General features: G+C 39.1%; 1 protein-coding gene across 1 annotated transcript; it reads left to right on the forward strand.

Annotated features, from left to right (window-relative positions):
* Positions 1-9172: 9172 nt before the first annotated feature.
* On the forward strand, positions 9173-11142 carry LOC110050441 (uncharacterized). The gene has a single exon (XM_020756354.2). The coding sequence runs from the start codon at positions 9593-9595 to the stop codon at positions 10565-10567; it is 975 nt and encodes a 324-aa protein (XP_020612013.2). The 5' UTR covers positions 9173-9592; the 3' UTR covers positions 10568-11142.
* The last annotated feature ends 1597 nt before the right edge of the window (positions 11143-12739 follow it).

Genomic DNA, 12739 nt, shown 5'->3' on the forward strand with positions numbered 1-12739 from the left:
CATCCTTCATTATCCTAGAATATTTCGAGATACATTTCAAGACGAATAAAGCCAAGAGTAAGCACAAAAGTTAGCAGAATTTTGGAGTCCTTTTTATCGGTGAGAGGGACACCCGTCACGTTTTTAAAATGCAGTGGCCGGAGAAGGGAAATCCAAATATGTTGTTATGACAAGCGATTCTCCCCAGCAAGCAGCAGCAATGCCGACCAAATTTATCTCGCCTGAACTTGGACATGTTCGACTGAAAGACTTTTCCGCTTCAGTTTTCTACGTGCAACGAAGTGGTCAAAATATTTTATCAGTTTCATGAAACTCGACACGCCGTTTACTCTAATGCCTCGCTCTCTGTCTCTCCGAGCTTTGCATGAAAAAAAAAACAAACAACAGAATACTGTTAAGTCTGAGTGACGGTTTCGATCGATTCTTCATCATGGTCCAATTCGTATTCGCCCAGTTTCAAACACAGCCGAAATCATTCAAGCTTGTCCTAACTCAAGGCCTCATACAGTTGGTGGGCGTCCGCAACGAGCGCCAATCAAGACCCTCCCTCAAGAAACAACGACGCAATGCATTTCGTTATCCTTCCAAAGAACTCGCGGGGTCACGCTTATTGTTCAGTATAATCAACGTTGCTGGGCGTTCGAGCTTAGAGTCGATTAGAGCGCACTTTGGCATTTATATACTGGGTAATAAACGGAAGATCTGACATTTGGCTAGTAATTTGGTTATTTTAGATAGGTTAAAAGCAGCAATTTTTACGTGAAGATATGTGGATCTTGAAATTTCTTTTCATTTGAGGTTTGTAAAGAAAATAATTATAGATATCAGACTCCTCCGGGACTCCTACGCGTACATTTTCAGACAAGGCAGGGTCTCTAGCGTTACTAATGCCAGTTTAGTTTAAATGACCGTCAGCTGCCCCCGTAGAGTCGAAGAAATTGAAGAGCTTAGTGAATGATACTCTCCCACTACATGTATAGGGTCGTATAACGTTTGAAATGGTGACATGGGGCTTGAAGGAGTAGGCGAAGCTCGGGAGAGATAGTAATTCATTCAAGGAAAATATCAAGAACAAATGTTGACATCTCCGTATTTTCAGTTGCCCACGTGGCCACAACTTTCGAAACCACAAACGAAAAAGACTTCCTGCCGTCTAAAAAAAAAAAACTTTCGAAAGCATTCACCATTGTTACTGTAATCAGAACGAAGGACAGACACTCTCGGCTAGCCTTGCTCTTACTGATGTTGTTTCAGATATGTCTAAAAGGGATCACATTGCATGCATAAAATAGGAAAATGGCCTGAGGTACTGTGAAGCTGCGGGAAGCACTTCTGGGGAAGCCAATAAAGAAAAGGCGAATGTTAGTTGGAAAGTCAACCTGTGTTGTTTTAAGCTAACAAGACGGATTTCATCTGACAGGACCCTTCGAGGGCTGCTGAAAGTATAACCATATGACGGAAATTGGCTAATTACTGGGAGGTTTCTTTTAGAGGAAAGCAGTTGTTCAAAGATGCTTCTGTTCCTACGATGATCAAGCAAAACATGAACAAAATTAATGCTGAAAAGTAAGGCAATATTTCTTCAAGTGAATTTCTGCTGTATTGAATCACGACTTGCCAAACGGAAGTTCTTTTTCTAAATATGCCTTCCTGTCATTAGCGATAAGCAAATATCGTAGCATTCGCCTAAACAATATTTGTCTCGTTATCTAAAACTGGAACTGAATCATTAGCAAATGATGTCAAATTCCAAATGGGCTTATCTAACTCGAAAACAGACCAAAGAAAAAAAAAAAAAAAAGAAAGAAAGAAAGAAAGAAAAAGAAAAGAAGACGCCAGGTGAACAAATCGGATTTGGAGTTCATGATAGGCAACTCACAGTCCAGGTGTGACTGACAAACAACTGACAAAGGAAATGTTGATAATTCCCTCCGTTATTCATTGCTGGTGTAGTGTGAAAATTCTCATAATGGCCCCGCTATTTATAAGTACGAAAGAAAAAACATTGGCTTGTGATATGACCTAAGGCGTGGATTAAAACAACTGATATAGAAAAGGCATGTTGAATTTTTTTCCTAGCTTCGTCATTGACTGTAACTGTAAACAAAAACACTGCAATATCGCAGAACTATAAAATTGCCAAACAACGATATTAGTCAAGATAGCAGTGGGTTAAAACATTCGATATAGAGGGCATGTTGGAAATTCTCTTGATGGTTTTGTCTCTATATAAACTGTACACAGAGAAAAGGAAAACAAACTTTTATTAGAAAAAAAAAAAAACCAAACTTGGCAAACAATGGTATTACCCACGGCAAAAACAAAAAAAACAAAAAACAAAAAACAAAAAACAAAAAAACAAACAAACAAAAAAAAACTGATATGGAAGGCATGTTGAAAATTCGCTCCATGTTTTTATTATCATCTCTCCTAAAATATCAGGTGTGAAAAAAAAAGCCAAATAATGAAATGAAATAAAATTGCTTGATGATGATATTGTCCAGGTGAGGGTTGCGTTATTATCTTTACTCAGAGCTAATTGTAAGAAAGAGTGAAGTAAAAATTAAGCCCATAAAACGGTATTATACAAAGGTTATCAAAATAACTGATATAGAGGTTTTTGAACTGCATTTGTTGGCGTCTTAAAAACAAAATTTAAAAGCGATGGCCAGCATATTTCATGTGTGGGTAAAAACTGAAAATGTTCAGTGTTGTTTGTGATTCATAGTCATTTTTAAATGTTTTGGTAAACGTTGACATTGTTTAAAAGTTATGAATATAATAGGAACTTGAAACTAACGCAGAGCTAGGTGAAGTTTTCTATTGTACGCTGGACAAAACTGTTCTGGATCGACGTTTTGCCACAAAAAATTAAAACGAGCAAAGCGATGCAAATAATTTTTTGATTGTCTTAAACCTCATTAAATTCCACACAAGAAAAGTTATTTTCATATAGATCAAGCAAGGACGACTCGCGTTACAGTGTATCTAAATTTGCAGACTGAATCACAAAAATACGGAAAATTGCGCGGTTTCTGAGAAAAAGTGGTTATGGTTTACATCAACATCGTGAAGTTAGACTAGTTTTGTTGTACGAAGAACATCGAATCGTTAGGTGTTTGGGGATATTTTTTCATGAATTCGGCGACGGAATGCCATGAAGAAGGAGAGAGAATCCATCTAAACAACAGTTATAATCCTGTAAAACATCAGCGGTTTACAAAATCAAAGATTTATGTTGTAGTGCTACCACCAGAAGGTAAACCAAACAACATTTCAAGCTGTTATACAAGAAGTTGCGAGAAAATGGCAAGCTCCTGGTAGATGAGCCCCGAAAGAGGCCCGGAAACTTTCCTAAAAGCACGAATACGCAGTGTCTGAAGTTCTTGAGGGACAACGCTTTAACACGGCAGTATTTGATCACTGTCGGCTTGTACGAAGCGCGAGCTAAAGGCAGCCATCTTTAAAACAGGTCGACGACCGATCTAGTGGCAACAACAGTTTAAAGACTCTAAAGAATATCAGATCGCATTTCAGTGGCCAAATAAGTTGTAAGTCTTTCTCATGCTTTCTTGTCAAAATCTTGACAAATAAATCCACCAGCACGTAAAGAGTTTCTTCGCAAAACGACACTCCAAATATGGCTATTTTTTCTCAGAAACCGCGTGATTTTGTGACTCAGCTACCAAATTTGGACAAGGTGTAACACAAGTCTTTATTGCGTGATCCACATAAAAATACGTTTCCACGTGTGGAATTTAGTAGAGTTTAAGAAAATTACAAAATTATTTGTGTCACTTTGTTTGGTTTAATGTTTTGTTGTAAAACGTTGATCCAGATGAGTTTTGTGCAGCGTGCTATCCATCTCGCATTTTATCTAAATGCTTAATCATAATAATGTTGATCTGGAAAAAACTGGGAAAAAATTTTAAAATAGTATACGATGATGTAATCGAACTTGATGCAGGATAAGGGTGCAGAAAAGAATGAATAAATGGCCCAGGCTAACTAGGCATGTCAGGGTGGCTGATGGTATCTCTACTTTTAAAATAATTTTAAGGAAAACGACCAATTTTTTAAGTTTGCAAGACATGTTTCGACAGAGCTTCTGTCATCTTCAGTTGAATGAATGATTACAAAGCAAGTTGAATAATAAGTAGGCAAAAATGCTAATTTAGACAAATAGTAACAACAAGAACGTGAAAAGGTGTAAGTTAAAAGGATAATTTTAGATTTACATGGTGTAATTGCTGATTGAGGGAAGGTAGTTCTTTTGAATATGAATAGCCTCCTTTATCTTGATTCAAAAAGAACTACCTTCCCTCAATCAGCAATTACACCATGTAAATCTAAAATTATCCTTTTAACTTACACCTTTTCACGTTCTTGTTGTTACTATTTGTCTTAATTAGCATTTTTGCCTACTTATTATTCAACTTGCTTTGTAATCATTCATTCAACTGAAGATGACAGAAGCTCTGTCGAAACATGTCTTGCAAACTTAAAAAATTGGTCGTTTTCCTTAAAATATTTACATGTCTGCTGCTATCTAGACCTTTTAAAATAATAGTTTAAACTTTTTTCAGAGAAACTTTTTGAGCTATTTAAAATGTAGTTTGACATCATGTGTCCAATATTCGAAATATAACTCTCGTGCTCCTATCATACATTATATTTACTATATAGAGAGATATATTGTACATCATTTATTCATAATTTTTTTAGTTTCTTAGTTTCATAGGTGCTTTGGTGCTTTTGGATGCTTCTGTCGCCATTGTGTGTGTGTGTGTTTTTTTTAATTTAGTTGATGAATTTGTTGAAACTCGGTTTAACAAATGAAGAAATAAATAACTACGGCTTTTGGATCAGGCGCAATGAAGCAAGACACCAAAATTTGAATCGACCATCCGCACATGATGTGGCGGCACCGCGCGGTTTTAATTGAGTCTGAAAACGATTACGCGGGTTTTCAAGCGGAACAAGAAAAGGAAAAGCTTAAGTCATACTGACTGACTTGGTGGGAAGACAAGCTTAGCAAAGCTTTGAGATCCACACGGCACATCCCAGGATGTAGCAGCTCATTAACTGAAGCATCGAGAAATGGGAGAAGAACCACGGGAATAACTGTCTCTTTAAGAAAGTTTGGTCAATAGCCGTTTGTCGGGTTTCTTATCAATCACATTTACTTATAGCTCGAGGGCCGTTCTGGGACTGAATATAGGCCCGCGGTACGGTTTACAGTCCGAGCGCAGTGAGGTCAGCCGTAAAAGAAGACCAAGCCGGGCCGATATGTTTTAGTACAGCGCCAGCAAGTTATGTTAATCTGACCGGTTTATTGCTCAAAGAGAAATGTTTTGAAAAACTCGCCCACCACAATTATAGTTACAATCACGTATTTCAAGGGGGTAATATTTTCTGAGAGCCGCCATAGCATTTAATTGCGTCCAACGTCAAACAGAATGTAGAAAAAGAAAGTCAGAAGAAAGCAGAAAAGCCTAAGTTAATTTTTGTAGAAAAAGAAAGCCATAAAACTGCAAGAAAACGTTCAGGACTGGTCACGTGGAACCATTTGGTACAGTGTCCGGTCCATGATACTTGGAAAATATTAGACCGTCACTAGAGCAATCCGATTGGTTGGTTTTTTAAAACTGCTTGGCCCTCTGCCAACTTGATCGTGTAATATATTTTAAGAACGACGTTGAGGCTGAGATTAACCCAAATTTTTAAGTGCATACTAAAAATAATCCAGACCGAGAGTCGTTCGGATAATACTTGGACAAGATTGTTGTATGCACTCCCGGTCACGTACGGATTAATTGATTCAGAGAAATGCTAGAAATGGTAACTTAAGAGCTAAAAAAGTTTTTGCCTGAAAGAGCAAAACCAAACTGAAAACTAAAGAACGTTAAGCCTCAGTCTGAAAAAATTACCTTAAAAAATGATAGAGCCGGTGCTCTACTCGGCAGATTAAAAACGGTGTGAAATCTATAATTTTGAAAAGGAATGAATACTGATTTAATAAAGGATGGGCGTTTCTACAACTCTCAGCTTTCCCAGAAATGACAGGAAAAAAACGGTACACCGCAAAAGGAAGTTACGGAAAACTCTGAAACATTTCCTCTTCCTGTGTACATTTGAAAATTAAGGAAATAATGCTCTTAGCCACGAGATCTCTTAATCCAATAATTTTCCATCATCCAAGACCTGTATAGTGCGGTTTTTTGTATACTAGAAGCTCTTGAAGAGATTTTTTGAAAAAGTGGTATAGTGGTTACATTGTCACTTCGCGTCAATAAGCGACCACCCACTGAGAACATCGAACACACGCGATTTCTTTGCAAGCCATTGCAACGTATAGGCATCAACGAAATCATTTATATTGTTGTTTTCAGTTATCGTCTTTCAAAGGACAAGGACACTCACAACAGAGACAATTCATTTTTTTCCGAGGTATACAATGTACTTCGTGTCTGTGGTAGGAAGCCTAACCTTGCCCAACCCTCAATCGCGCACAAAAACCCTGGGACACCAAGCAAGTTCTCCCCTCCTCCAGCTCACAATGTTGACAATCAGGTGATAATTAATAATCAGGGTTAAAAATCGCGACATTTTCCAACATTTATCAGGGGGATGGGTGATACGTTATCCAGCTCAACTGTCCCAACTACTTTTGTCCGAGATTGCTGATCATGAGTGAACTCTGGTAATGTCTGACAAACTGAAATAAAACATGTTTCTTTACTAGTGGTTTATTTTGGCAAACTGAAAGAATACATAATGTTTCTTTACAAGTGGTTTATTTTGACAAACTGAAAGAATACACAATGTTTCTTTACCAGTGGTTCATTTTGACAAACTGAAATAGTACCTAATGTTTCTTTAATCAGTGGCTTATTTTGATAGAATTTATGAATATCCGGAAGCTACCAGTAATTCAAAGATTGATACCGAAGGGAACGAACAGTAAAGATGATCACTGGAGATCACTTGATATATTATTTTTTAGAATTATTTTTCGATAACAACGTGCTTCTCCAGACTGGTGCTTCTCAAAACTATTATGTGTTTGCCTCGGCCTTACATCTCCCTCAATAATCGTGTCGTGATGTGCATGGTGTTTAGCCCGCTAACAGAAACCTCTCTACTGTCCTGGCGACTGAGTACGTAGCAGCAGCACTAGAGGTGAACACAGGCTTGGTCGGCTGCTTGTACGGTCTCGAGCTCAAATCATTTTTCCTTGTACAGGCATTTGCAGTAACACATGGTAACTCGGCTATAGGCCATCTGGAATCCCCTCCATCTCGAACTTCGATCAAATGCATGTTTAAGGTCGCTTCATACGTGTGATTTATGAATGACGAAAAGGTGACGAAAAGCAGCTTCCCTGCTCCAGTTTTCTTTTTTAAATATTCTTTTTTTACTCGGGCGGTTGGGAACCAAAGAGCTACGCAAAGAAGCAAAGAACTCGTAATGAGCGAAGAGTCGACTGTTGCCACGATGCGACTTACTGAACAAACTTACGAATTATTTAAAGGTACATGTATAAACAAACTCATATGAAAGTTAAAGAAAATTTCTTGTTTACAGATTGGCAGCTGAATAATTTCTTAACTTTTTTGTTTAGAAATCATTCATGTCAATCAATTTAAGATTTTGCGTAAATGAATAAGCAAGAGTGCCGAACACTGAACTTTCAGCCAATCATGCAGAACGTGTGCAGAATCCAACCTGTATCATCACGATTTACATCAGGCGCGGATCTTGGAAAAATGTTGACCGATTTACTGCAAAACGAGTGCCGAAGGCGCAAGCTCCTATGGGGGTCCGGTGGCTTGCTTCCCCAGGAAATTTTTTCAATTTTAACTACCTAAAGTACCCTTTCCTGGCTTTTTGAGTCTGTCAGACAATATATTTGCCAGTTTGCATACCGAACGAAAATAACTTTTCAGTAAAATTAATTTGTCCACTCTCAACCATTATTAACAAAGACCCGAACGAACCTTTTTTCCTAAAGTAGTCAGTAATTTGTGACATCTTGACGTTGTTATGTATTCCACACTCTTTTTGAAGTCGTTGTCCAAAGACGTTGAATGATCATACAGGCTAACCGAGTAGCAGAATTGCACAAATCGCCCGGGGAAATCTAATTTTGGTCTAGACGCCCGCGCCGATGATGTGATGGCATGACAGCCGTCGGGAGACTAGTGATTTCCCGGCTGTAAAATTTTGCCGCCAGAACGTGTCTATGACCCTTGTCTATTTCCGGTAATTGGCAAAAAAGAATAAATAAAAAATAAATGTCAAAACTATTTTCGAGATTCAACTTGCAGTTTACTTTTATTAAAAATATATACATATCTATTGATTTTTTTTTTATTACGAAAATTCTGACCGATTTCCGTAAAACGGTGGAAACCGGTATGGATCCGCGCCTGTACATTGTAGATAGATACGATTTAGATAAAAATTTAATTTATTGAATACGCTTACTCTATAAGGGTAATTGCTCAGACTTAAAGGGTCCAGGGCTGCGAAAGCTCACCAGCTAGTTTACAGGTTTCACACATAAAAATGGAATTAAAATAAAGATAACTTAACATCATATGTGTACGAAAATAATTAAAATATAGGTCGCTGGTCTGATCCGTAAACCGTTCTCAGGTCAGCCCTTGACGGATGTTACGACTGAGAAAAATTATAGACGGACAGCAAGCTACAGACTTAGTGGGTGTGTCGAAGATGATCGAAAACTAAACTATCGAAGAAGCCAAAGTCCTGCAATCCCGTCAAACGTGTGCCGTTTTTGCCAACTAGGGCTGGGGGTATCCGCGAGCAACAAAAACTACAGCTTGAACAATCTTTTGAAAGACAAACAATGGATGTTGTTATCGGCACAACATTTAAACAATATGTCGTTCAATTTCAACCTACTGTACGTGGATTAATAGTTTAAATTCCGTCCCCTATAAATTTGAAAGGTGTATTGACGAATAAAATATGATTTTCAAATTCGGTTTGGGTGAAATTTGTGTCATTGAAATCCTCATCTTTAGAAAAATAGGTCAGAGTTTGTAGCCATGGTACCATGAAGTATTTACCGGGCATCTCTGTGAATTCGAACCACATCATCACTGCTCGGCAATTTTGTTTAGAATAGAGAACGATCGATGCAAGGAGAACCGCGAAAAATGAGAAAACTTTAGGACCATAAACATGGAGCATATCGCACCTGTTCACAGGTGGCTTGTCAATTTGAATAAAGATTCGGTGAGCAAGATTTACTAAACAAGTCAGTTGACATCAAAACTCATGCATCTAGCCCGGCAGCGAAATGCAAAAAAGCCGTCAAAAAAGCCGAAAACAATGAAATTGTTCAACAAAAGAAGAAGTTGCTTGGGAACTATGAAGGACAGTTTATAGTGAAGGCTTCGGTGAGAAACAGCTGGTAAATTTCCATTTCGTTCTAAGATTCTACTGCCTAAACAAGGGCAGGCATAGCGAGACCAATCGATCGAGCAAGGTCAAAATTACGATTGGAAATCTCGCAGAGGATCTCGAAAAGTCTTGATTAATTTGGGCAGCTGCTGGAATCATGCTTTATCGCTTTGTTAATTTCTGGTTGATGGACATTACCGCCAGCTTGCTAGTGTTTATAAGCGCTTGGTATGGCAAGATAATGCGACGGAAGATGAAAAGCAGCGAAATTAGCAGAGAAGCTGTCTTTGCAGCGAAAGAAAAGGACTTAGATAATGAAGTGATCGAGTCACACTTTTGCGCAACACTGGCGAGGCTATTTCTTTACGCGATTTATTTTGTCTTGATGGCCGCGTCTGTTGTTCTTTTCCAGTCGCATCCTTACATCATGATTTCAGTCCAACACATAACAGTCATTTTCTGTATTATGCTGATATTTTTTCAGTGGTTCAGGCCATACATTGCGCTGTGTTTTGGAGGACTCTTCTCGATAACCTGGCTCATGAGCGCTGCCACGACGTTTCGGTGGGTCATAAATGACATAGTGATCGGACTTTTCGCGCTCCTTGTAAGTCACGTGCATTTTCAAAACTTTCCGTCGCTGCAAATGTTTTTGTGGATTGCAGTGGTATATGACGTTTGCCTGGTGAAAACGATCTCTCAAGGTATTCCTTCGTTGTTTAGCACGGGTGGCTATTGTGACACAGTGTTGTGCAAAGCCTTCGAAGTCAGTGACGCTTGGGAACTTCCAACTATATTCACATTCAAGATTGGCCCGCGCGAGGGACATGTGTATCTCGGTGCTGGAGACATTATCATTGGTTGTATGGTAGCGAACTTTTCTCAGATGTTTTTTAGGTCGTCAAAATACTTGTCTGGGACAGTGCTGAGTTACGCGGTGGCGATCGCTTTGTTGAGCCAAGTAGAAAACGAGCCTTATCCCGCTCTCGTTACCATTGTTCCTTTGTGCAGTTTTCAACTAGTTGTCTCGGCTATTCTGTCGCAAAAGGCGAGGAGATTGTTTTCATTTCAGTGCTTAGAGAGTGGCGGACAACGAGGAGGATTAGCCCGAGAAATAGAACTTCTCATATAAACTGGCATCTCGGCACCAGTTACTGTTGGTTAATTTTGCACAGTCCGACGTAATTGTCATGGTTCTCACGATCAACCGATCTTTTCTCTTAGGGCCGACGCAGTGTTCTTCCTACAAACGCGAGCAAAGAAAAATTGGTCTCGTCCGTCTCTCGTGATATTCGAAGAGAGAAAAAGACCGACTGCAAGCTGTCGAAGAAGTCTGTCGAATTAAGTTCACTACTGATGGCTGAAAATTGGGTAAAATTTTAACTGTCAGCTCAGAAGTCCTGCCTTTGGAAATTTAATGTGTGATTCTCACGGTGCTTTTTTTTCAAGTGTTCATATAATACCTCCAATTTTATGACCTGCCGATTCCCATTAGTTTTGCGATTGGACTTTTAAAACTGTTTCTCAGAGTCGCTATACCAACCTTCCATCTCTCCTTATTTCTGGCACTTGTTTCTTTTTTTTCTTACGACTGACAAGATGTTAAGTCTCTTTTCCTGGGTTCTGATTACTGTCGTTTGAGTTGAATTTTAACTTGAAAACATGATTTAATTACCCGGAATAAATGTAACGTAATTGGCCTGCAAAGTTCACATGTTCAAGCCTTTTTCATGATTAAGCATTTTCAGGTCTGAAAAGTTCATCTAAACTTTTAGACTGATCATTGTAATGTGCATAATTAGTCCTTTTGAATTGGAATTTACGCCTCTGACCAGATCCTTTCGAATCTCGTGAGCGGGACTTGGGCACGACTCCACTGACGCTGTCTAGGGAGGAGAATGAGTGTGAAATCGAGTTAATTCTCTGTAGGGTAGGGCTCTTGATCTGTGTGGCAAGGAAGGGCATGCTTGTCATTTCTTTGAGCGGGTTGAAACTTGAAAATGATGTTTCAAGCACCGCCTAAGCTGGTATCAGAAACTCAAAAGGGAGTGTATGGGACTGCTGGTGGTATATTCCAACAGAGACCTTGATTTCAATCAGTGTCATAGTTGTTACTACGAATTATGGTACTTCCTGAAGGGTAGCCGCAAATAAGTTGTCAAGAAATTGATTCTGATTTCAAAATCTTGTCGAAGTGTTCGTTATCAAAATTGTCAGGTGAAAACTAACTGAGCGTTTCATCTTGTTTTGGAATTGGTACCTTTTTAGGGTAAATGAGGAATAGAGCCACCCGCCCGAACAAATTTTCTGAGGGTTTCTATCCAGTTCTAGCATAACTCATTGGCTGACAAGTGGCAAACTCGCTGAGCCTCTTTGGTTACTGAAACAACTCCTCAGGGAGCTTGCGATGCATATGTGGCCTTCATACACTATGACCTAAAAGTACTATGAATAAAATGCCAACAAAAAGAAAATAAGGAAACAAGAAATTATCTTTATTTATCCCCCCACCCTGAATTAGAAGGTATAAAATCCCTGGCCTGTATCGGGCCGAGTGGTCGATAGAAAAGCGGAAAAAAGGCTCATTCGCCCAGCATCACCCGTAAATATTGGATGCTGACCTGTAATCCGTAATTAAAAAGCGTAGCCCCAATATTATTACTTCATATTCATAGCAAAAATTTTTTTCTGAAAAATCAGTCAGCAAGAGTAGTCCTGGGGCCCGTTTCTCGAAGGTCCCGAAAAGTTTTCGCACCCGGAAAGCCGCAGCAAAATCCGGCTCAAACCTTATGATTACAGAGCTGTTTCACTCGCATATTCTTAATATAAACAGAGGTTCCATTCCAGAAGTTTCAGGTGATTAAGGCCGATTAACTAAAATGGCTTTTGGGGCCCGAAAAGTTTCCAGGGCTTCCGAGAAACAGGCCCCTGGGCCTTTTTTGGGGTTGGCTTTTAGTGTGCCACAACGACAGATTTCAAAATGTCCGCCATCAGTGGATCCGCCACTGATGGATTTTAACTTTTTTTGAAATACTGTAAGAACAGCTCAAAAATTCGAAGTTAAGTTTACGCAAGAGGTTTACAAAGACACAAAATTTGGGTAAAACCATAAATCCCTGATCAGTTTTTGCGAAAAACCACAAAGTTTGAAGATGTTTTTGTAAGAAAAAAGATTGAAATAGGCGCGGGCACATAGTGTCGCCCCCCCCTCCACCCCGCTCACAGGACAAACAAGGTTACAAGTATTTGCCACACTTGAACAAGATGAATAGACCATATTCGTATTCTCGGTATAGGACTGGAA

Source organism: Orbicella faveolata, unplaced genomic scaffold (assembly GCF_042242905.1).
Source record: "Orbicella faveolata isolate gen_17 unplaced genomic scaffold, um_ofav_v1 contig_35, whole genome shotgun sequence".
NCBI classification, from domain to species: Eukaryota; Metazoa; Cnidaria; class Anthozoa; order Scleractinia; family Merulinidae; genus Orbicella; species Orbicella faveolata.

What these genes read in the sequence shown, in the direction of transcription:
- LOC110050441 (XM_020756354.2), top strand. Translation starts at nt 9,593, where the DNA reads ATGCTTTATCGCTTTGTTAATTTCTGGTTGATGGACATTACCGCCAGC.